Consider the following 24,306-nt stretch of genomic DNA (forward strand, 5'->3'; position numbering starts at 1 on the left):
GCGTCGTTATCTTCCCACATACGGCGCCAATTTGATGATCCTGATTTGCAATTAGCAATAGATGAACAAGAATTACGTGGTTCGATCCACAACGGATCTACATCCACGGACAAAGATGAAGCGTTTATTGTGAACACAAACCCAAAACGATTACAACAATCACAAATTCTCAAGCTAGCTACTCAATCGAAGATCTCCGCTCGACTGTGAAAACTCACTTAGCTAACTAACATGAATTGTAAAGTGTAAAATCACTCACTCTCTCTAACTCCTCAAATCTTAGCTAGATACAAAAAGAGAGGAAAAAGAGATCGGCCATTTGCTGTATAACAGAATGAGCTGAGGTGTTGAGCTCACTCAAAACAGACGCTTGAGCTGCTGCCTTGGGCCTACTCATTTTGGGCTCAAATACATGTGGGCCTGTCATTAGTTGGGCTCCAGGATCAGCCACAAATACCCAACAATAACTCAGTGAGCATTTGGAATTAGAAGTATATGAATTTATAAAAATGTATTTCACCAAATTTCCAGGTTATAAATACTATGTTTTCTACTTTCCAAATCATCCACAGATAAGAAAATTAATTAATGAAGTAAAAACACACTCTATTGGCCAGAAAAGAAGCAATCAAGAAATGAAATTACAGAACATAAAAAAAAACATCAGAGACTATTGATTAAACCAACAATGTAACGTGACATACAACAGCAGTGGTACATTAAGAATTTTTTGGGGCTTGTTGCAACAATAATACTGCCAAAAATGGGTTACGAACCCCTTTCAAAGTATCTGTACATTTCGTTGGCCTTGCTTGTGTTGTATATGGTATATTTATAACAATGCCGAGAGCCATGTAGTGGAGCGCGTTACCTATTGGGCCTTGATGGTTCGATTTCATGGTCATCATCATCATCATCATCATCATTGGACCGAACTCCATCTTCAGCGGGCCGTTTCAATCTCTGAAATATCTCGTCTAGGTTATCAGAGGAGGACGAATTGCGGGATAACATCATATGGCTTGGTTCTTGTGACTGACGCAGAGGCATAAACTTTTTAGCTTCTATGTTGGCCTTGAAATTTTGAAAGCCCTGTTTCATGGACGCCCACTTTGTAGCTAAACCAGAAGGAACGCTGTTGTTAGAAGGCTGAGAGTTGACAGGGTCGAGCAACGAGACTTTCGCAGAGGTGATACTCTCGACTGGGTTGTTGCTGGAACCCGATTTGCTTTGTTCTCTCAAGGCAGCATACTTGGTGCTTATTGCTTCTTTGCTGCCAGAATATTTCTGTGTTTCATTTTTCCTTGGCGTCCTTGATGAACTTCCCTCCTTGCTGAACTCGGATGTCGCCTTCAATTCAAGAGTATGGTCCTGAAATGATTGTCATCGATTTTTTAGCATCACAATTAAGAACAAGTGAACCAACGATACAAGTAAAAGATGAACATACGTTGTTATGGCTGCCAATTTCAAGATCCAAGCTCGAGTCATTAAAATTTCGAGCCAATGGAATAACATGTTCACCAACTGTTCGTCCTTGTTCAAGCCAGGTTCTTTCTGCAAAAGTGTATATATACAAGTGAATTACACGAAGTGACGAAACTGTACTGTTTAAAAATTGGAATGTAAAGTACATGAAGCTCTATCTACAGGCACTGACAAGTAGTATTACCTTTCTGCAGTATAAGCAAACCAGATGGATCGAACCCATCCACATCATCCGATTCTTTTACAAGAAGTCTAAAAATCTTCCAATTTCCAAAGAAGCTGATGATCCGGTCAAAGAAGTTGCTTGCGACCAAAATAGTATAGATAACCATAATAAGAGGGTATACTTCGTTAAATCCAGTCCCAAAGAAAGGTACAGCATCATCAATTGTTCCCATCCGCTGCATCATTTTTCAGCCAAAATGAAACGTGTTACATATCTTTGCAGTCATCAGATGCTATTGCACAAAGGATGTTAAACAACATTAAAACCGAGTAAGCATTATCAAAGTATAAATCTACTTATGAAGAGAAAAAAGAATTAAGCGGGTTATAGGTTGACTTATGTAGACAAAACATATGATAGAAAGTTCACCCGCTCAAAAAATGTTGTCTTGCCCTTCCCGAGACTGATGAGATTAAGAAAATTATATGAAATTGGAGGCGCATAGCGAGCTACCAACCTGGCAGGCAGATCAAGAAATCAACTGTCAACTGCACGGAATAGTAGAAACATGTAATGAAGCATGCTATAAATGCATGATAGAAACATACGAGCATATCATTAACAAGCTAACAGCACTCGTTTGTCTGGGTGTCAATGAGTAAAACATTAGCCTTCCAACTTTGAACAATGAGTAATATGTGCAAAGACACATGTACATCAGGGGAACAAATGCAAAGACCTGCACGAAAGAAATTGAATTGATTATTACATACAGCTGTATGCACCACTTATCACTATCATGTAATTCAAATGGTAAATTTGTTAAATTTCAGGTAATAGTTTGTGCCAACAATAATTACAGCCCCAGCATCAGATAACATTAGGCTGTCACATTCTCACGATGTTTGAACAATTTGGTTCAAATTTCAAAACAATAACTATAATCTTTCATGAACCTTGGAAAAGTAGTCTGACTACATACCTGCACCAGAACCTCTTGATCTCCCACATATTTTATAAGAAGAGAAAATAGAGACAAATCAACTCCACTAGCTAGCATAGTAGCCTCAGCCAGTAGTATGGAAACTGACATGCAACCAAGAATGACAGCCAAAATTCTTTCCAATTGCTTCCGTAAGATACAACGCCATATGAGTTCTGGGGGGGAGCAAGAATGCAAACAATGATCAAGTTCTTAGGAACCTAGCTTAACATATTGTACTTCATGATTCGATGAACGTGGCAAAAGAACAAATATTACCGGCCATGTCGAGAAAGGACCCAATTTTACCAGTGCGTTCCATTCTGAAGCTTGAGATAAACTTCCTGTGTTACATAAAAATTCCACATATCAACCTTATATGAACAAGAAATATGAAATGAAAACATGAGATTATGCATCTATGCTAGCCAATTATAGATGACTTTAGGATCAGAATTAACTCAAAGGGAAACTTAGTTGCCACATCAAGTATACTTGCCCACGCTTGTGTTTATTTCAAAACAGAAGCAACAGAATGAAGTTCTTTTGGTTCATCATAACAGCCCAGAATTAGGAAGAGGAATGTACGAACCATCCAGTCATACTGCGCCTTTCATAATTCTTTATTGTGTCCTCTAACTCAAGAGCCTCCGTTACATAACTCAGGTACTCACTGTAAATAAAGCAACATATCAGAACATATAGTGTTTAACTAGTTAATATTCAACATTAACCTACATATGATAACCTCATCAAAGGTATAATCCTAGACTCCTAGTAAATAAATTAAGTATCTTTGAGGCACTAATACATGAGAAGTGATAAGTACAATCACGTAAAAGATTAAGGGAGTAGACAAGAACTAGATGTCTTAAAGGAAGCATTTTTAAGGTGGAAATTCTTTTTCTTATAGTAACTTCTCGACTTAAGCAACAATATGAAAATGATTGCTAGGCCAGTATTGAAAAGGTGGGAACACAAACTTTCACTTATACTGTCATGTATTGGAGCATCTATTTTCCAGACACATGGACTAATAACTAAATCAGCAGATCCTATCATAAGAACAATCTTGAAGAGGGTGGTGTTCAGACTTCGGACAAACTATGACAACTAAAAAGAACTCTTAGATATGAAAATGAGAAATAGTCAATCAATTAAAGAGCAGTTGAAATAAATTAAAATGCACAGCACACTGCAGAACCATGTCATAAATCTACGTAACATCCTGCAAAGATAGAGGTACCTTTTGCATCGGTAATACTCTTCTCGTGCTGCCCGAAGATGGCGTCTAAGTGTAGCCATTGATTTCTCATCAGTATCATAGTCCATGTCATTTTCTCCCAGCTGACCCCCCTGTGGCTTGAAGGAAGGATCTTCCTTGAACTGCAGAAACATATTAAATTAAACTTCCTATAAAAATATTATTATGAAATAGTGTTCCCGGTGGAAGCTGTGTAAGAAAAATGTACCATCTGCACTAACATATTGTCAATAACATCCATACAAGGTCTTAGCGGATCACGCTTGGTCATTTGTTTTGAAGTAGCCTGAGCAACCTATTCAATCCAAGTACAAAAGTACAGGTAAATGTTCCCACAAGAATAAAGTTTATAAATTTATGCACAAGTGTTTAGTGATACTAACCACAATTGCATTTGATAACTCTTTATGTGCATCGTCAAGTTTTAAAGCTGTTTTGGCTATTTTGTGTGAGAGAAACTTGTGACGGGCTGTCCAGTCAGCATTTCTCCAAATAGTTCTTGGAATCTCACTCAACCCAAAACCAAGAAGAAATGCACCAGTCACAAGTCCAAATGTGTTTGAGCATGCCATTGCCCAACCCAATATACCTCTTCCATCAAGCCTGCACGTGAAAAAGATCAGGGATTTTGAAACAGATACCAAAATACCATGTTAGAGTTAATCGATTTAGCTATCTATTCTAGTGTCATGCTAAGTCCATTAGTATACCCTAGTTACCATAAAAAGCATTTAGTTATGAGTTTCAGACTGAGAACCACGGATGCAGTTGGTGTTTGATGATTTGTCATGACAACTCACACAAGATTAATAATTACTTTCTGAAACTTTACATGATATTTAACATTTTTTATGTTACATGTTGTTATATTTATCTGAATAGCATTATTATTTATGCATTCAAGGTATCCATACCATATCATATTGTACGTATTTAATATTGATTATTGAAACTTATGCACCATAAGGTATGGAACCACCAACTCAATTCCGAGAAACCAATGGAAAACAGATGACCAGAACATGAGACATTTTCAGTCAATTCCAAGACCAACATAAATTCCGGTTTAAACAAATGCTAACTATTCAACATATAAAAAAAGAAAGAAGAAATAGATGAACCAAGAGACGAGGAACGAACCAATCTTTGTGCATAGTAATGACGAGAATAAGCCCCAAAAGACCAATGGATCCCACGATTACATAGAAGATTAAGTTTACATGTATGCTAGTCTTCAGCCTTTCTATCATATTAAAGTCCCCAGCATCTTCATAACCCTGTATGAGAGGCACAGCTAGCCTGCTCAGGGAGGAAACATAGAATAATTATCTTAAGATATATATCCATCGAAACATACAAAATGAGCAACCAGCAGGACAGCATAAGATTATAAGCATAGAACTCCAACAAATTGATTTGTGTTATGTTGTAACCTATAAAGAGGCTTTGGCATATACAGATAAAAAATCTATCACCTAATACTTGGCAATCACTAATCCAGCTTTCCTTCTTTCTAAACGATGTTCCATAAGAATAAAATGTTGATGGTACTCAATACATAACTCAATTACACACTCAATATAAACAACTGTTTAGCTAAGACTACACATGTTTGCTTCCAGCAATATGTATGACTGGAACTTACTAATAAGAATAAATCAAACAAGACATATCTATAGTAATGTTCTTCATGTGATTTTAGAAGAAAGTATCTCATATGAATTCAGTAGTCATCTTAAGCATATATTTGCAAAAGATCAATTTAAGGAACCAACAGGGAGGAGAATCTTGGATATGAAAGAAAATCACAGGTTTCCTTTATAGAGTTAGACAACCAACACTTTTTTTTCCTTCATCCTTCATTGGAAGGATAAACTGTACATAAACAAACTTTTGGATTACAATCATCAGACCTCAAAATCAAATTGCTGCATAATGTTTGTCTAAATTACTCCAAATATTGAACATATTAGAAAACAGTTGAATTATATATTTATATATCATCAAGCGGACAGTGAACTTTTCTACATATAAGAAATCAAAACCAAATTTACAATGATCGATAAGGTCTCATGTTTCTTCATATTGACTATTGAGAAGAAACACATTAACATTTAAGCTGTACAATGGTGAAGAGCATCCAAAAGGCATACCATGTCAGTAGAAAGGTACTCCAATATGACCAACTCCAAAAGAAAGAGATGGCCGCATTACCACTACCATTACCAACTATAGTCTGCAGGGAAAGAAAAAGAAAAAGAATAAGCTCCCAAATCAAAATTTCAGATAAATTTCTATGTTCCATAAGGCGAATAAGGGAACGATCCACATCAACTCATAACTAATAGCGCACAGGCATAGTTTATTCAATAACAACGATGATTTTCAAATTCATTTCGTAGAATGACAAAAAAACAGACTCTATGAATATGATCCTTCTCGAATCACAGAACCAGCTACACTATCATCTCAACCAGAATCCGACCAAACAATGCCAACATAACAAAGCTCAATCAGAAGGATTCTGCTCCGGATCATATCAAAATAACTAAAATCTAGCTCAAATCAGCTGATTAAACCATACTACTGGGCACAAGGAGTCATGGATCAGCGTATGCGCGCGTAATTCATTCGATTAAACTGTAAAAAACTAATAATTCAGAGAAATGAAGTGCAATTTACCGTCCAAATGTCGGCGGGGACAAGAACGATCACGGCAATCGAGCAAAACCAAGTGTATCCCACCGTGAAGAACACGTATCGAGGCACGTCTGGACCAGAGAAGTACTTGACAGTCAAAACCACCATACCTAGGGTTAATGGCAGCGAGATCAAATAAAACACCCACATCTTTCAAATTCTTCCCTCCAAAATGATGATGAATTTTTTTTGTATCTTTACTGATGAATTCGAACAATAGATCTGCGATTAAAGGTAAAATTTCTGGGATTTCTTCATTTGATTTGGTTAAATTACTCGGAATTGGGAGGAGGAAAGTGTTGTTGAAGAAACCCCAGTCAAATTTCCCCTTTTGCAAAGCTGATATACCATCAACTAAGTTCGATTTTTCAACGTGGTAAATTATAATTGCACCTTTTATGTGACTCTTTTTCAAATTGTTAATGGGCCTTCAGCCCACATAAAAATTGTTAATGGGCCGCTCTAATCATATCGAAAATAATCGAGAATATCAAAATTTCAATATACAGTGATTTTCTCATATTCTATTGAAACCTTGTGCCAAGATAATAGTATGCATTTTGGTATATCGACGTGATACTGCTATAGTGATATATCTCGATAGTACAATATATACTACGATATACTGGATTCCGGTAGGGCCGATAATTTTTTAATACGACATTAAAATCTGCACGAACACGCTCGAAATTAAATTGTTTGAGTCAAACCTTTTTAAGTTTGTGTCGTTTCAGATTGACCTGTTAAGTACCCGATAATTTCTGGTTCAAGTTCAATGGATTGGGTTCGGTAACCTGTTAAAGAATGATACAGTATAATTTTTTTTTTAACTGTGCTTTAATTTTTTTTTCACTGGGTTTGTGTAAATTGGGTTTTAATTGTGTAAATCAAGTTTGAAATTCAGGTTTTATCATGTAAAACCAGGTTTCAATCGTGTAATTTAGGTTTGTGTCGTATCAACTCATATTATATCGAGTGACCGAATTTCATGTTCGGGTTAAGGTCTTGGTTAGGTGCAGTGGCGGACACAGAAATATTTATCGATAGGGGTTGGAATTTCTAAATTTTGTTTTAGAGTATACATTTGAGTAATGTAGATAATTTGTAGCGGCTTTTACACTATAATTTACACCAAATTTGAATAAATTTTAAAAACAATTAATAGAAAAAAGTATAAAAAAAAAATATTCATTGAGGGCTTAAGCCCCTCCCCCACTATACTTGGGTCCGCCCATGGTTAGGTGGTTATCGTCGGTTGATTAGATAAGCTTGCACAATTTATCACCACCTATATTTCAGTATAGTGTCGATATGAAAATTGATCATTTTAAAATTTTGGTATACTGAAAAATTCAGTTAGAAAATTGTATGGTATTTACTCATATTGATATTTTCGTTAAAGTATATGATAAGACAATTTCAGTAAATTAATTTGCATTGACCGCCTTTATCCACTACCAATCATTTTTATATTCGACATATTTCACATAAAATCAATAGTTGAATACTTCTCTCATTCTAAGTGACATATTTTTTTTAGGATGTCTAATTCTATTTGACATATTTCTAAATATAGAAACATCACTTTCTCTTTTTTTTCTCTCTCTTTACTTTATTTCTGCACTTTACTCAAAAAACAACAGTATGCAAAATCACATGTTGAATTATAAATGTTCCACTTCGACTAAGATGGTTGTTTCAATCTATCACAAAAATGTCTAATCCCTCAAAAAAGGATTTAAGGGGCTGTGCTAGCAAATGAAACAAATAAATATCTCATGTTGGTGTAAGACTAAAAGCAAAGTCACTATAAAAGTCTTTTGAATTTGAACTACTTCACTTATCACTAATCGGTTTTAAATTGAAAATCATGAGTTTATATACTATCCTTTAAGCCGGCGGATTTTAATGAACATTTAATTGGCATGTGAATCATTGCCTATTTTTTACGTATACTATATTTAAAATCAACACCTTTATTCAGCTACATTATTTATAAAGAGATGAAGAAAATAGTTTTGATGTATGGATAATTCAATATTTTTCACAAATATTAATGAAAACCTAGTTTTTTGGCTTTCCAACAGGTTAAGGGCATCATGGAATTATTTGCAGCTGCAAATTTTGAAATGGGATTTTGATGGCCTTGATCCTAATTATGTTATTCCAGAGCATATATAATCTTTAGTGAGGTTTGAATATATTTATTTTTATTTTTATGCTTATTAGGTAAACTAAATTGTAACCATATCTGTCTTCTAATGCCTTGAATTATTTTAATCATCTGAAATTATTTTTACTTCTATATGTAGTATTTTTTTGTTTTAGTAAGATATACTCTAGAAATTACTATTTATCTGCAAATTATAACGGCAGTGACAGTGTTTTAATATTGCATTTGTTATAATACCAACGAGATATGTATTTTAGAGTGGCAAGCTCGACTCGAGTATATAAACTGAATTTAAAATAGTTCGTATTCAATAACCTATTTAAGAGTATTCAAAAAATATTTCATTTTTATGCCATGAATTACCAACTAGCAATAAAAATGTGAATAAAGTGCACCATCTAATTAACAAGACTCTTCAAATGATTTCATGCGACACATATAAATTCATAATAGTAGTAGTATTATTATTTAAATCACATGCCAAAAAAGCTAGCTCGAATAACATGAGATGGATGAAATAATCTTTTAAAGCTACTCGTGCCTATCGTCTTTTTATTTTGATGTCTACATAAGATCCATACTTATTTACATTTTTTATATTTCATCCGTTCATAATGAAGAAATTTTATTTATATATTCTAATTTATTTATTTTTAAATAATTTTATTATAGCCTAATGCATGTCCTGCTCTCTTACACGTGTAGATAAAAATACATCTCATATTTTGTGACGAAATTATTGCGCATATACCATCTTGGAATTTGGATCTACAAGCAGGTAGTAATTCAGACTATCAATGAATATGCCACGAAATCAAATAGTAAATAAAAAAAATTACTAGGTCACATTATGGTAAATCCCTCAACTTTATAAAATGACAAAATATATTAATATTTTTTTTTCATCAATTATTCCAAAATTTTATATTTTAAAAAAACTATGTATGATGTACTAATAAATAAAAAATATTGTGCGGATAAAATGTCTTAAAAATTTAGATAACATCGTTTAAAATCTTAAGTCAATAACATCCTTAATTTTCATATATATACACGCCACGTCAATAAATTTAGATACGTACCATCCGAAAAAAACACCATAAAAAACAAAGAAAAATGTCAAAGTCAAAAAATAATCAGCCATTTTTGGAAGTTACCAGAGTAATAAAAACTAAACTTATGATTTTTCAGGCCATTTTTCCATAAATAACATAAAATGATTTAAAATATATTCTTACTACTATAATCTAACAACTTGACATATAAAACTGAAATCGGCACAGAAATAATTAACTCCAATTTAATATAATCAAGATGGCCTTAATCTCCTCGCTTAATTAATTTCCACATTCTACCAAATAGAAAAGCACAATTCACGACATCGTGTTGGGCGGTCATACGACAATGTCAAACTTCGAAAAATCTACCAAGATTAAATAAATTCAATTATTTGATCCCATTTTTGTATTTTGGCAAGTTCAGATTCACATTCCCATTCAAATCCACATTAAACCTCAATTTCCAAAATCTCCCACTTTTGGCATAAGTCAATTTTCTCCATAATCAATTAATTTGCTCATCTTCACTTCGAGAAGAAAAAAATATGATGTGTTTTCGTTGATTACTAAAGATAGCAAAAACGAGAATAATCTGCCGCTGAAATTTCAGAGAAATGTCACGTTCAAGATCGAGGTACTTTCCGCAGTCTTTCTTGTACACCGGCGCTATATTTTTGTCTTTTTTTGGGAATTCATATATAATGTGGTGTGTGATCAAGAGAATTTCTCGGATTATTCTTAATATTGTCAAAAAAATTCAGTTTGAATCTTTTTTTCGGTTTCGTTGTTATTCCATTTTTCTCATAGAATTGTTGTGATTCTTGTGAGAAAAAAAACCAGATCAGCATCGGTTGATTTCGGACAAAAGAGTGGTCGACATTCATCGATATTTTCGAAATCCATCTTCGCATCGAAGCTCTGCAGAGGAGATGCAATCGCTGCACAGATTGATAATAGAGCACTCAAATCCGTTTCGAATTTATCCGAGGTATAAATTATAATCACACGCATAACTGTTTTCTGTTTATGTCGATAAATTGCCGGAAAAATCGTGAAGTTTGACGAATTGAGTGCATCCCGACAATTTGTCGAAAAAACATTAAGTTTGGATTTGTTTGCATTTATTACACGGAGGAAAAAATCTTATTTTGTACTGTTGACATTCTTTAACAAAGGAACATCGTCTAACTTACTGGTAGTATTATTTAGTGGCTGTCATATCAGATATAATTTCACCACGGTGGCAAAATTCATGCTTTTTCTAGCCGAGTTTTAAAATTGTGGAAAGGATCGAATTTGAGTAGGTTTTCATGATTTTTCCAACAATTAATCTATGATAAATAGAAAAGAAATGTATAAAAGGGTTTTTGTTGTTTTGTTTTGGAATGTAGAATCATGGTGTGAAAGGAAACATACCAATATACCATGATTCTGATTCTGGTGTGTCTAGCAACTTTAAAAATGAGTTAGAAAAAACATCAAATTTGGATTTGTAGCCGTTTTCAACAAAACGACACTATTCTTTGTATGAATACACGAGATCGTTTAACATACATACACGTATAATTTCCTGTCTGCTAATTTCAACACAAAAATTTCGTGGATTCTTCTGTCTTATTTTAAAAGTTGAGGAACGGACCAGAATTTGATCAAATTTGATGTTTTTCCATTAATTTGCTCTGTTTTTTTCTCTATGGTAAAAAGGGGAAAAAAAGATGTTGAGAGGCTTTTGGTTTTGGAAATGTAGAAACATGGTGTGAGAGGAGACGTCTCATTGCAGCAGCAACCGATGAGGGAGATGGAAGATAGTGAGAGTGAGGAACTTTTGATGGAGGTGGAGAGCTTGAAGAAAATGGTGGCCTCCGCCCGCGACGAAGGCACGGCGAAAGACCAGAAGATGGCGAATTTGGAGGCCGAGCTTGGCCGTATGCGCCAGGGCGAGGCGGACAAGGACGCCTCGCTCGGGCAGCTGATGAAGGAGCTCCGCGAGTTGCGGGAGAAAGAGACCAAGGTCCAAGAATTGGAGCGGGAGCTCGAGCGGAAGACCATGGCGGAGTCGAGCATGGCCAGGCAGCTCGACTCCGCCATGTTCGAGCTCGAGGAGTCCAAGATCGAGATCGCGTCGTTGCACGAGAAGATCGACGGGCTCGAGGATCTCTGCCACCGGATTGGGAAAGAGGCGACCAACAACGAGGAGGTTCGGGATTTGAAATCGAAGCTGTTGAAGGCGCAGGAGGCCGAGACGAGGGCGGTGGCGAAGGCCGAGAGCTTGGCGGATGAGATGGAGGTGTTGAAGGGGGAGTGGAAGTTTGCTATGGAGGGGGAAGATAAAAGCGCGAAAGCGATGGAGGATCTTGCGATGGCGTTGAAGGAGGTGGCGATGGAGGCGAATAAGGCGAAAATGGAGCTGATTGAGAAGGAGGCGGAGGTGGAACGGATGAAGGGGGAGTTGGCGGAAGCGAAGGAAGCAGCCGAGACACATAGGGCCGCATCCGAGCGTCTCCGCGCAGAAACAGAGGAGACGCTCTTCGCGTGGAACGCGAAGGAGATCGGGTTCATGAGTTGCATCAAGCGTGCGGACGAGGAGCGCGCGTTGGCACAGATCGAGAGCCACAAGAGCGCGGAGTCGCTCAAGGCCGCGGAGAACATGACTCGTTCGGCCCGGGAGGAGACGTACAAGCTCCGGGACATACTCAAGCAGGCGATAAACGAGTCGAACGCGGCCAAGGCCGCGTCCGGGCTCGCGAGGGACGAGAACTCCCTCCTGAAGGACTGCCTCGCGGAGAAGGAGGAGGCGCTGCACTTCACCACGCGGGAGAACGAGCGCCTCCGGATCAGCGAGGCGGCCGCGCAGGAGCACGTGAAGCAGCTCAAGCAGATGCTGACGCTGGCCTCCGCGGAGATCAAGATCGATGACGACAAGGACGAGATCGGCTTCGTCATGTTCACGGACCACGGACACGACGAGGACGGTAACGGGGACGAGGATAGGAAGATTAGCTTCAATATGGATGAGGTGAAGTTTATTAACGATGCCGAGGATGGGGACGAGGACGAGGACGAGGATGAGGACCCTGAGAAGGCTGAGGCGCTCAAGGGGTCCATCTTCGACACGAGTGTGGAAACGCCCAAGACGGAGGCGAGGACGCCTAAGGCGACGTTCTTTAGGCTCAAGTCGACCAAGTCGACTTCGTCCCCGCTCGAGGACGAGCATAGGACCGGAGGGGAAGACGAGCACGATGAGGCGGATGGGGAGGCGGACGGGGAGGGGGATAAGCACGAGCACGGGCCAAGACGGTCAAAGACGATGTTCCAACGAGTCGGGGGGCTTTTGACTATAAGGAAGAGTTTCCATAGGAAGGAGCCATCGATTGACCAGAAGACCACAACTACGCAAACGCAGCAACCTAGCCAAGTCTAATCTTGGCACAGAGGAATTGAGTGTTTGCTTATTTTGATTCATCATTTGTTGTAAACATGGAAAACACATTCATTCCTTCATCATTATATGTATAGGACGCGCGAGATTTTGTTTAAACGAGATATAATACTATGAAATAAGCAAAGATTGAATCGTGACAAAAAAAAAAAGATGAAATTGTTTGATTGCAGTGATAGTTTGTCTACATTTAGTTGTTGATGAAAATTGAGAGTCTCAACGTCGTGGTTGACCGTTGACGCACCTAATCAGTTTTGAAATCCATGGAATTAAAAAGAAATAATTAAGACGGTAGAAATATTTGACATACTATTAATTTAATTATACATACCATTAGAATAGAGTTGTCAAGTTCCACACCATTCAATTATTGATGATTTTCCCAAAGATAATAAAAAATTCCACTAAGCCACTAGATTGTCCCTTAGCAACCTCATTTTCTCATTTATGTGCCTCTTGATGTTGCTCAAATATGTTTAGGGGACAAACCAAAATATTTTATACTAGTTGACAATTAATTCAAAATAGATATAGAAATATAGATGAAGGTTGGTATGTAGTGGAGAATCAATCAAATAGTAATTCACATGCTCGGTCACTACAACCACCTATGGTTGCTTCTGCCTACTCCAAACACAACTGTAAAGTTTTCAAAAAGAAAGTTCTCAACTTTTTATTATGAGAGACATGACAATGTGACAACCTATATACATTCACATATCAAAATAATTGTTTGTTAAGTTTCATGAAACCAAAATAGTCCACATTTATCTGGAAAATAATATAGGCCTTAAACATATCCAAAACATTTATTAGATCAACTAATTTTTTTTGTATGAAAATGGCTTTAAATGTTAGGTTACATAAAAAATTCACAACAAATAAATATACACCAAGTGGGGGTTGTGCCAATTCAAGTTTCAACCTAAATGATAAGGATGAAATTTAATATTGCAACTGTTAACTGTTAATTGTCTGTATAAAAAGGAATCAGCAAAGATGCCCACATTGCTTTAAAGCAAGAACATTTTTGAATTTCAAAATCAAGAATCACAAAACACCCAAATTCGAACGACAATAGAGATATAGATGATTTTTGCTTTTGTGAAAAGATAAATAAGAGGACACCAAATATCAATCTTTAGGAAAGTTGTCAAAGATAAGAAATCACAAGCACATGAGTGAGAAACCCATCTAAAACTGGACATCACCAAAGAAGCAGAGACTATTAGCCTAACTACATGCTACAACCAGCAATTCTTGATTCCTTCAACACAAATATGTAGAGAGAGATGATAGCAACATCACCCGAACGGGAGAATCCTAAACCACAAAACCCATTTCTACTCGTTGTCGGGCTTAGGTGCTTCCTTGATCTCCTCAGCAGTATCATCCTGCAAAACAAAGAGGAACAACACCGTGAATCAACAATTTCTTACACCAGGAATGAAACCAGAGCACCCGGCAGAGGAGGAGATCGCGACAAACCTGCATATCCGAAGTCCACAGGGTGAGGTTGTCACGGAGAAGCTGCATGATCAAGGTGCTATCCTTGTAGGATTCCTCACCAAGAGTGTCCAACTCAGCTATTGCCTCATCAAAAGCCTATATAAACATCAAGCCCCAAATCGTTCAATACAGGTTTCGACATAACTACATAAGGAAGTGCAAAGCAATGTGTAATTTGGTAAAACTGCAGACCTGTTTAGCGAGATTGCAAGCACGGTCAGGGGAATTCAAGATCTCGTAGTAGAAGACCGAGAAGTTCAGTGCCAGGCCGAGACGGATTGGATGAGTAGGGGCGAGCTCAGTATTAGCAATGTCCTACAGATGAAAAAGGCGGGCTCAGTTAAAATCTTCCAAAGTGTATTGAATTCTAATTGTTGCAGTAGTTGATATCAATTTTTACTGGACAATAAGGACAGATACAGCTATAAAATTCAATTGAGCTTCAAAACCTAATTATTAGTTAGATAGTCAATAATTGAGACAGTAATTGATATCAATTTACCAAACAATAAGGTATACAGCTACAAAATTCACTCCACAGCACGAATCAACAACCAGAATCACTGCATTTTCTCACTAAATTAATGGAATTCAACTATAGTAATTACTCGTCAGAGAGAGAGAGAGAGGCAAATCTAGGTCAACAATACATTTGATAGCTTAGCAGTGTTTATGAGCTTCAAAACCCTAATTATTTCATTCAATACGAAAATTAGGGATCTAGGTTATAACTATACCGAAATTATAGATCAAAAGTAACAAACAGTCAAATTAGATTAAGAAATAAGTCAGAAGAAGAGAAGAACCTGAGCGGATTTGTAGGCGGATAGAGTATTCTCAGCGGCTTCCTTGCGCTCGGCTCCGGTCTTAAATTCAGCCAAGTAGCGGTGGTAATCGCCCTTCATCTTCAAGTAGAAGACCTTGGAATCGCCGTTGGAGGCGGATCCGATGAGCTTGGTGTCGAGGAGCTTGAGAATGCCGTCGCAGATGTTGGAGAGCTCGGTCTCGATCTTAGATCTGTAGCTCTTGATGGCGGAGACGTGCGTCTCGTTGCCGCGGCTCTCCTCCTTCTGCTCGATGGAGGAGATGATGCGCCAGGAGGCGCGGCGGGCGCCGATGACGTTCTTGTAGGCGACGGAGAGGAGGTTGCGCTCCTCCACGGAGAGCTCGTCGCCGTCGCCGGCGTTGACGACCTTCTCCATGAACTCGACCATCTCCTCGTAGCGCTCGGCCTGCTCGGCGAGCTTCGCCATGTACACGCTCTCCTCTCGCGGGGACGCCATTGCAGATTTTGATTTTTTAGAGAGAGAGAGTGTGTGTTTTGGTTTCTGAGAGATAGAGAGAGTGCGGTAGTGGAGAAATGGAGGAGAGAGGGATTTATATTCTTCCTCCTTTATCGAAAAATGAATTAAAATTAAATATTTGAATCACACAAAATTAAATTCAAATATTTTACTAATTAAATATTGAAATATACGGATCGGGTGTATGAGTTTAATGGGCCTTGAATTCCTTGAGCAATATAGGCTGGAGAGATTGTAACCACTAGTATGGTTCGGACCCGGATCGGCAGTTCCGGTTATCAAATAGTGATCGACTAGTCGATTATATTGGCCAATTCGTACTCGATTTACCGATTCTACCCGCCCGATTTCGATTTCAATATTTTTGTATTTGGAATCGGTGGTTAGCTAGTTTGGCACGAAATCAGAAAAATTTGAGAAATCTCGTGAAAAAAAAAAGTTTTTAAAAAAACTATTGAAAGATTGATAGAGAAAAAATGGCTAAAATTGTTGGTTTACACGATAAAAGTCTGCTATTAAGATTACATGATTAAAATCTGATATTACATAATTTAAATCTAATATTAATAAAATAAAGTTAAAATGTACTTATTTTTTTAACTATACTTATTTTTTTTTAAAAATTAAAATTAAAATAGAATTATCATTTTTAATGGATAGTGAACTCAATCCTAACTGAACTCAACCCAACCTGAGTCTAACCTAAAATTATTGAGTTTGTACGGATCAACCCGATAGGGACACATCTAATAAAATTTGACTTAAATTCATTAATTTCGTACGTGTTCTGTGTTCGTATCTGATATTCGTGTTGTGTCAAAATTATCAATACGACTAGGGCTGATTACTTTCTCAATTGAATTAGAATACTAATTATATCAAATAAGGAGAAATCTAGAGAAGTAGTACTTAAAACTTAAGCAGGTATTACAATAAGTCCACGACAGTTTTTAATTTTTTGGACCCAATACACGATTATAGTTGTATAAAGATGTGTTGACTGACGTATCCAATTTAATAGATAATTAAAGCAGCGAGGAGTAACTTTTTATAATATGGAGGATTTGAAAATATAGAAAGCTGAAAATTAAATTATGTATTCAAGCCAACTGGCAATAACTTTTCACAATATAAGGTTGATTTGAAAAATATGTAAGGTTGAAATTAAATAATTCATGCCAATTGCCAAGTCTTGAATAGGAAGTCACTCTGTTTTTCAAAATTAGGCTGACACATATCACGAGTCATGTCTCAAAAAACATTAAAAAAAGGAATATTAGTGAATTAATAGTAAAGGTCAATTAGTACTAATTGTAGTTTTTAATTTTGAGTTGGCACTACTCTTAGTTAATATTAGGCGGCAGCGAGGAACAATGGATTGGGCCCATTAGAAACAACGTGATTATCGCAAATTCAACCCTAATCAATTAATCGTAGTATTATTGTGGGACGGACAAAAAAAAAAAAGTATATATTCTTGTGGGACGAAGGTACTAGGGGGTGCTATTCATTGGAATGTTAGTCGGTTGAAAATTAGAGCAAATCGAAAGTTCAATAATTCGGATGCTTTGTTCAAAGTGATAGTATAAACCAAAATTTGTCCATAAATATACATACTAACAATAAATAAAGTGATATAAACCAAAATATGGTGACAAATATGCATACTAAGTACTAACAATAACTATTTATAGAATAAATTGATTTGTTTTACAGTCAGTTAGGGGGTTCAGTCTAGAGCCATTTTTTGTTTAATTAGGAGGCCTGGTCTAGTGCTCATTAGATCAAATTTGATACTGTGAGAATTTAATTAGTTTTTATCATTAAGTCGTCTGTCTTATCACAAGTTACTAGTTCCTACTACTATTGTTGTGTTTTTACATTAAATATCTATATGTCTACATTAAATAAATAGATCCCCACAATATAAATGCTTCATTAGTTATTTGGGCTTCACAAGTTCCTATTCTATACTAGTATTGAGTTAAACCCTCAAATAAATTCATTCACGTATGATTGATTTGATGATTATGGAATTAGCTTAAATCTCTACAATAAAATTCAGTATATTTATACTAGTTTCTTTTTATCAAACTATCCAAGCAAAGCATTTATAATATGAGAACATATAAAAGAAGGCGTTAGGCGTGGGTGTAACCATGATTTTGTATCTTAAATTAAGTAAAGATTCCTCAAAAGAGTCAACGCAAGCTATGGATGGAATGAAATATGAAAACTATATTCATTTTGATTTACATTATTATTTCAAGAAATATACACAATAACTATTTATTGAATGAATTATTTTGTTTTTTACAATCAATTAGGGGATTAGTCTAGAGCCAATTTTTGTTCAATTAGGGGGCTCAGTCTAGTGCTAATGAGATAAAATTTGTTTTTTTATCCAAAAGGACAAGAATATGAATATATGATAAGTCTTTTATCATTAAGTTATCTAGTCCCTATAATATACTTTGTTTTTAAATAATGCATGATTAAATCAAAACCTGATTGATCGTATTTTCATTTTAAAATCATAATTATTTCACACATGTTGGATTGAACAACATACTGGTTCAGTTCTAGTTCTACAATTTTTGAAATCGTAACGGATGATTTTTGGCTTAGATCAAATCAGAAAAGTCGATAAAAGTTATGAAAAGTCAAAAAAAATGTGGAATATTCGATAAAAAAACTCAACCGAATATTTACTTGTTAGGTTGGTTACGATTTCACTTCCGTTAAAATTGTAATCACCAATTACGAACTGGTACTAGAGCTACCCATCCTGGAGTTTACAGTTATGGACCCGGCGGCATACCTACCATAATCCCTTCTTTATGTCATTAAAATTAGTAAACCATACTATATATTATATAATGAATATATAATCTAATGAGACGGATTAAATATACTATAAATTGACAACTATGGAAAAAACTTTTGTTTTTCATGTTTTATTATCACGTTCAACACACATAAATACTTATATAGCACCAATCAAGAGTGCATAAAATTCAACTTCAAGCTAGGGTCAAATACATAGTAATAAACTTTTATTTTCATAAAATTTTATTATCATGTCCAACAACACACATATATATCCTATAATATCAATCAAGATTCAAGAGTGCATAAAATTAGACTTCAAACTAGGCACAAATACATATTCCACTCATATTTTCTTAAGTTTTATTATCAAGTCCAACACACATAAATATTCTATAGCATCAATCAAGAGTGCATAAAATTACACTTCAAACTAGCCACTCTTGCATTCTTCAAATTTGAGTCTCTCCACCAACTCAGCAGGCACATTCAACGCAATCTCTAAAATAGATGAAGACAACGATTTATATGCTGATCCGTTCCCTGCCAACGACTTGGATGTAGGCCTACAACACAAAATTGTTAGATTTTACGAGAGTCAGATCTAAGCATACCTGATATGTCAAAGGAATATCAAAGAAAATCAATTGATAATACGCATAATTCACTAGATATTTAAGTTAGATACATCACATTTCCGATATGTGACAACCACAACAAAAATATGTCCTCGAAACTAAAAGCTCCCGCTTAAGATCACTTTATGTATGAAAATCCCAACAAATACATTTATTCGAACCCAAATATACGGCTAAAATAGTTGTATAACCCCTATTTTTGATGAACGAAAAAAGCGCTCAAGACTAAATTGACGAACATAGTCCACCATGAATATTGACAAACCAAAACAATTTCAAAAGCCCACTAAACACACAATAGTGAAGTTAAAAATACTAGTAATAACAAAAACCAACATACTCAGATATAGTAAACAATATCACCAAATAATATCAGAATCCCAAAAATATCGATCTTGCAGCGCATTACAAACCAAGGGCACCCACATACTAAAGGATATGAACTCCTCAAACTGAGATCTGATGATCGCAAGTACCAAGAAAAAAGAAAGTCCACGAAGGAAAACAAAACTAAACCATAGTCTTAAATAAGACGATGCCTACCAAAACATAATATCACAGAATATACATTTGATACTATATGTAAACCTTACATACCTTGGAGATGTGGAGACACTAAATAATTCCAACCCTTGATGTGAAGCAATCATTGCAACAACAAAGAACTTAGGCACAACAATGACTTGTCCCTCCTCCACAACCTCATCCACCATTCTTGCACCATTGAGCCCCACAATTTGAACCTTGCCTCCACCCTTGACAACATAAATCACCTGATGCGCCGTGCTATAGTAAGCATCGAGCGCGCTCTCAGGTTCGAGCCTCACCAATTTCGGGCTAAGCCCAATCCGGTCCACTAGAGGAGAATCCTCATCAAGGTTGATGACATACTCCTCTCTTTTGCAGTTGGAAATTCTAGGCATCTCAATGCCTTTGTCAATCTTAATGACCAATGTGTTGGTTTGTTTTTCGAGCAACTCCTTGGATTGATCGGCGTTGAGATCATACATTTTGCTTATAAACTCGGTGGAGAAGCCGCGGAGAAGGGCCATGGCGCCAGTTAAGAAGTAGTAGTCGAACTGGCCAGGAGTGTAGGACTCGCTGCTTTCGCCTAGGAATATAACGGAGACATCGGAATCTCCACCGTTGAACCACCATGATATGGCGCCGGATTCTACCGGAACGGCGTCTCCCTTGTTGAGCACTACGATTTTCTCTTCTTTGCTATTTGGTGATATGATTCCCATTGTGCAAGTACCTTAGAAATATATAACAAATAATTAATCACAGAAAAAAATTGCTCATGCCGAGGGTTCAAAAACCGCGAGTTCCTGTTTCACGAATGTTGGAATCAGTGTCAGAGCCAGATCTTTTATGCCGAGTCCAAGAAGACAATTCATAGCTTATTAAAACATTTCTTTTGAAACATACATGCAAAATTAATATTGTTATTAAAATTTCTTGAAATTAATCTTGCAACAAATAGAAATAACATAGACATAGAAATTAATTAGTCATAGGCAGAGGGCAGGAGCAGGGGCAGGGTGAAGGGGCTTAAGATTAGTAGTATTTTTTTTCTATTCTCTATTACTATTAATTTTATGAAATTGTCCGAAATCATCTTTAGGTTTTATTAAGCTGGCGCAGATGAATTCGCATTATAAAAAATAAAAGATTTCTTCATTTTGATAGTTAATTACTTAATTGGTGGACATGAACATATTCTAGGTCGCAATCATGGGGAGGTACTTCAAGAAGTAAATATTAGTACTAAAACTTAAACGTGTAATAGAAAATAAATGAAAAAAAGATCAAATAGTGTCTTGCATAGTAGTAGTATATTATTGGTCCAGTTTTTTGTAATAATTCCACTACAAAATAATGTGCTTAATAAAACTCCTACAAACTTTATTTTTATCCGTCCCGCCATTTGATTAAATCTCCAACGTGGAACAAACGTAACTCTAAAACTTAAATAATTACTCAACATTAATATATTATAATTTTTAATTTGAATTAAAATAACTAAACTACCTTAAAATTTTAAAAGGGCCAAGCCCCACCACATATCTCTGCCTTGATTGGACTTGAAACTGGCCCGAGAAGGATTTTAGGCCCGAAATCAGGGCTCCATTTTAGTTCAAAGCCAGCCAATTTTACCTAGTTATTTTGATTTTCAATAATTTTATCCAATTTGTTTAATCTGTGGGTGTCATGTGGCAAGATGCAAAAATTAAACCATAATTTAAATTTTAAACTAAATTCATGCAATTACCTTCAATTACATAACCAATCTTGCGAGTGTCACCATAGTGAGGCAAAGCAAAGCCTCGTGGGTGCAAAACAAATATGCCGGCGCCGATTTCGGCCCCGACAACGTCAGGAGTTATGGAAGCCCACGCGTAGTAACCGCCGCCTTCTCCTTTGACCACGGTGGCGTCAGCCTTCTGGGGTTGTAGATTGAACTCCATGATATTCAATTGGAAACCTTAGTGACTAGTGAGTATAAAAATAGTACAAGATATATTCCCTATTTATAGTACTCAATGCAATTGGATGCACAAAAATATCATCATTTAGGACACAGTGACCTACCATTTCCTTTGTGACAAAAATGTGCGTATAAAATTTAAAATGGGACACATGCAGTAAATGTACCTTAATAGCATTGGATGCTGAGTCAGTGGGCTTACATACAAGCACAGCTCACCAAATTCTGAAAAATCATAGTCTGCATTAATTTTAGGGATGACTGTTATTTAAATTATTGTTTTTTTATTGTTTTTTGAAACTAAAATATAATAATTTTTATTTTAATTTTTCTTGATTATAATAAAGAAAAATATTTCTTGATTATACTATCAAACCTTGACTTTATGAGAGAAAATAATTTTCAGACTTTTCTTCTACTAATTAGTAGTACTAGTAGTCTAGTACTAATTGTTAGGTGACACTTTTTTAAAAAAAAACACATGTAACACAAGAATATTTTGGGTGATCACCCTTATTAATAGGGAGGCAAAATAAGGTCCATTGCCATTATATGAACGTTCGTTGAAAGAAGATTTCTTAGTCGTGTTCGGTGTCAATCGGGCAAGCAGTGCATGCACACACGCTCAGAGACACGATTTTTAGAGCCAATCAATCTTAAGATTGAAGCCAATTGCCATCCTAGAAACGCTCGAAAAAGCAAATATGTCTAAACAACTCACACCTTGAGTAGTTAGTTCAACTCCTTCAACAATAACTAGAGCTTCGTGTAACGGTATGAGAAAGATCTAAAATACACACCTAACCGAGAGGTGTTTACTCATGGGCCTATTAATGTACCACCTATTAGCCCAACGATTAAGGCTAATAACGTTGAACTCAAATTTGCTCTTATCTCTATGGTTCGAAAAATCAATAATACGATGTGACCTTTTACGTTTTCTATGAGTACAAAATCTTGAATTAGATCAACATTTTGTTATCACAAATTGCTAGTACAAATACATAAATTACTTCCGATGAACTCTAACATCAACAGTTGCTACATCATATCAACAATCTTTTTGTAGATTCGATTCGATTCGATTCGATTAGTTTTTTAATGGAACTCTAACAATAATTACAGCTCTGAACTCAACCAAACTGTTAGATATTTAGATAGACTAATTAATTATTGGGTCTCAGTGGTGCACACCCAAACTCCATATTCAAATGATATTGTCTGCTTTGGGCAAAGCTCTCACGGTTTTGCTCTTGGGGTAGCCATTATATATGTTTGCAACTCTTGTTCATTCTCCAATGTGGGATATAATTTGCTCCCTTTCAATCCTCCCCTCAATCCAAGACCACCAGACCACAGACCACATGCCTGCCCCATGTTACAGGTCACCACAGGTCTTGGTCGAGCTCACGTAGAGACATCGGAGAACTTGCAAGCGCAACCACCGAACCCGAGCCACACAGGCCCAGCCCTGAACCAGGGCTCTGATACCACTGTTGGGTCTCGGTGGTGCACACCCAAATTCCACATTAGTATGATATTGTCCACTTTGGGCAAAGCCCTCACGGTTTTGCTCTTGGGGTACTCCCCAAAAGGCCTCATACTAATGGAGTTGGGGTAGCCATTATATATGCTTGCAACTCTTGTTCATTCTTCGATGTGGAATATGGTTTGCTCCCTTTCATTAATGATCACTGAGATCAGTTTTGAGCTCAATTTCATAAAGTACTTGCGATGAACTACCGTTAAAAGGAATAGACGTTCACGGAGTTAGATTCTAATCAAATATTTGTAATTGATACGTTTTTTTTACATTACTTATCTATATATTACAATTGTAATCCTATACAAGAGGATGTCTCGTTTGGAATGTCAATCGGGGCAATCCATCTAGTTACGGATCAGCCCTATTTGCATACTAATCAGATGTGGACATGCTATGAATCTATGACCTGAAATCTAAACGGTAGGATTTCGGGCCGATGCGGGCCAATATTCAACAAGCGGGGTCCACATCCGTGGGTGCTAGCGAGGTGTAAACCACGAGTCGAAGCGTCATGCTGTTAAAATAAAGACGATAAAGAGCAGAGGTAAGGAAAAAGTCAATGGTTCAAGCAGTGCGACATCACACCATATGATCCAATGGATTGTGGAACTCCTAAAAAATTTGTATTTGCAGTTAAGTTATATTTCAGATTTGTTTAGTTTTATTTAGGTATTGGAAGTTTAATTTTTTAATAAATTCACATTTTAGTTAATTTATAA

At 36.3% G+C, this 24,306-nt stretch overlaps 4 protein-coding genes across 5 annotated transcripts; 1 reads left to right on the top strand and 3 right to left on the bottom strand.

The window, feature by feature from the left end:
* Positions 1 to 651: 651 nt before the first annotated feature.
* Positions 652 to 6,953, bottom strand: LOC125215599 (uncharacterized). Its single transcript, XM_048117056.2, has 14 exons — positions 6,583 to 6,953; positions 6,054 to 6,136; positions 5,041 to 5,199; positions 4,284 to 4,503; positions 4,109 to 4,195; positions 3,883 to 4,022; positions 3,229 to 3,309; positions 2,916 to 2,980; positions 2,637 to 2,812; positions 2,263 to 2,393; positions 2,084 to 2,171; positions 1,673 to 1,889; positions 1,451 to 1,557; positions 652 to 1,371 (listed from the first exon to the last, which is right to left on the bottom strand). The coding sequence occupies exons 1-14, from the start codon at positions 6,748 to 6,750 to the stop codon at positions 868 to 870; spliced, it is 2,226 nt and encodes a 741-aa protein (XP_047973013.1). The 5' UTR covers positions 6,751 to 6,953; the 3' UTR covers positions 652 to 867.
* A 3,266-nt stretch (positions 6,954 to 10,219) lies between these two features.
* LOC125211521 (uncharacterized) lies at positions 10,220 to 13,369 on the top strand. 2 transcript variants are annotated; one of them, XM_048111351.2, is made up of 3 exons: positions 10,220 to 10,465; positions 10,672 to 10,819; positions 11,579 to 13,369. In XM_048111351.2, exons 1-3 carry the CDS (start codon positions 10,446 to 10,448, stop codon positions 13,250 to 13,252), a joined length of 1,842 nt encoding a protein of 613 aa, XP_047967308.2. In that variant the 5' UTR covers positions 10,220 to 10,445; the 3' UTR covers positions 13,253 to 13,369. The 2 variants fall into 2 exon arrangements, with proteins under 2 accessions (XP_047967308.2, XP_047967309.2); XM_048111352.2 differs by lacking the exon at positions 10,220 to 10,465 and having other exon boundaries at positions 10,533 to 10,819; positions 11,536 to 13,369.
* A 1,018-nt stretch (positions 13,370 to 14,387) lies between these two features.
* Positions 14,388 to 16,140, bottom strand: LOC125213856 (14-3-3-like protein 16R). The gene is made up of 4 exons (XM_048114616.1): positions 15,586 to 16,140; positions 14,972 to 15,094; positions 14,759 to 14,875; positions 14,388 to 14,664 (listed from the first exon to the last, which is right to left on the bottom strand). The coding sequence occupies exons 1-4, from the start codon at positions 16,060 to 16,062 to the stop codon at positions 14,614 to 14,616; spliced, it is 768 nt and encodes a 255-aa protein (XP_047970573.1). The 5' UTR covers positions 16,063 to 16,140; the 3' UTR covers positions 14,388 to 14,613.
* A 3,096-nt stretch (positions 16,141 to 19,236) lies between these two features.
* On the bottom strand, positions 19,237 to 22,055 carry LOC125212321 (12S seed storage protein CRD-like). The gene is made up of 3 exons (XM_048112449.2): positions 21,826 to 22,055; positions 20,148 to 20,808; positions 19,237 to 19,478 (listed from the first exon to the last, which is right to left on the bottom strand). The coding sequence occupies exons 1-3, from the start codon at positions 22,019 to 22,021 to the stop codon at positions 19,346 to 19,348; spliced, it is 990 nt and encodes a 329-aa protein (XP_047968406.1). The 5' UTR covers positions 22,022 to 22,055; the 3' UTR covers positions 19,237 to 19,345.
* Positions 22,056 to 24,306: the final 2,251 nt, after the last annotated feature.

Source organism: Salvia hispanica, chromosome 3 (genome assembly GCF_029641045.1).
Source record: "Salvia hispanica isolate PSC_SH4W2 chromosome 3, Shi_PSC_v1, whole genome shotgun sequence".
Classification (NCBI taxonomy): Eukaryota; Viridiplantae; Streptophyta; class Magnoliopsida; order Lamiales; family Lamiaceae; genus Salvia; species Salvia hispanica.

What these genes read in the sequence shown, in the direction of transcription:
- LOC125215599 (XM_048117056.2), bottom strand. Translation starts at nt 6,750, where the DNA reads ATGTGGGTGTTTTATTTGATCTCGCTGCCATTAACCCTAGGTATGGTG. An exon ending in AGTACCTTTCTACTGACATG is followed by an intron (nt 5,200 to 6,053) that starts GTATGCCTTTTG and finishes CTCCCTGAGCAG; the next exon opens with GCTAGCTGTGCCTCTCATAC. An exon ending in AGTTATCAAATGCAATTGTG is followed by an intron (nt 4,196 to 4,283) that starts GTTAGTATCACT and finishes TGGATTGAATAG; the next exon opens with GTTGCTCAGGCTACTTCAAA.
- LOC125212321 (XM_048112449.2), bottom strand. Translation starts at nt 22,021, where the DNA reads ATGGAGTTCAATCTACAACCCCAGAAGGCTGACGCCACCGTGGTCAAA. An exon ending in GATTGGTTATGTAATTGAAG is followed by an intron (nt 20,809 to 21,825) that starts GTAATTGCATGA and finishes TATATTTCTAAG; the next exon opens with GTACTTGCACAATGGGAATC. An exon ending in AGTGTCTCCACATCTCCAAG is followed by an intron (nt 19,479 to 20,147) that starts GTATGTAAGGTT and finishes TTTGTGTTGTAG; the next exon opens with GCCTACATCCAAGTCGTTGG.
- LOC125213856 (XM_048114616.1), bottom strand. Translation starts at nt 16,062, where the DNA reads ATGGCGTCCCCGCGAGAGGAGAGCGTGTACATGGCGAAGCTCGCCGAG. An exon ending in CCGCCTACAAATCCGCTCAG is followed by an intron (nt 15,095 to 15,585) that starts GTTCTTCTCTTC and finishes TTTCATCTGTAG; the next exon opens with GACATTGCTAATACTGAGCT. An exon ending in TGTGGACTTCGGATATGCAG is followed by an intron (nt 14,665 to 14,758) that starts GTTTGTCGCGAT and finishes TTTGTTTTGCAG; the next exon opens with GATGATACTGCTGAGGAGAT.
- LOC125211521 (XM_048111351.2), top strand. Translation starts at nt 10,446, where the DNA reads ATGTCACGTTCAAGATCGAG. An exon ending in ATGTCACGTTCAAGATCGAG is followed by an intron (nt 10,466 to 10,671) that starts GTACTTTCCGCA and finishes AAAAAAAACCAG; the next exon opens with ATCAGCATCGGTTGATTTCG. An exon ending in CCGTTTCGAATTTATCCGAG is followed by an intron (nt 10,820 to 11,578) that starts GTATAAATTATA and finishes TTGGAAATGTAG; the next exon opens with AAACATGGTGTGAGAGGAGA.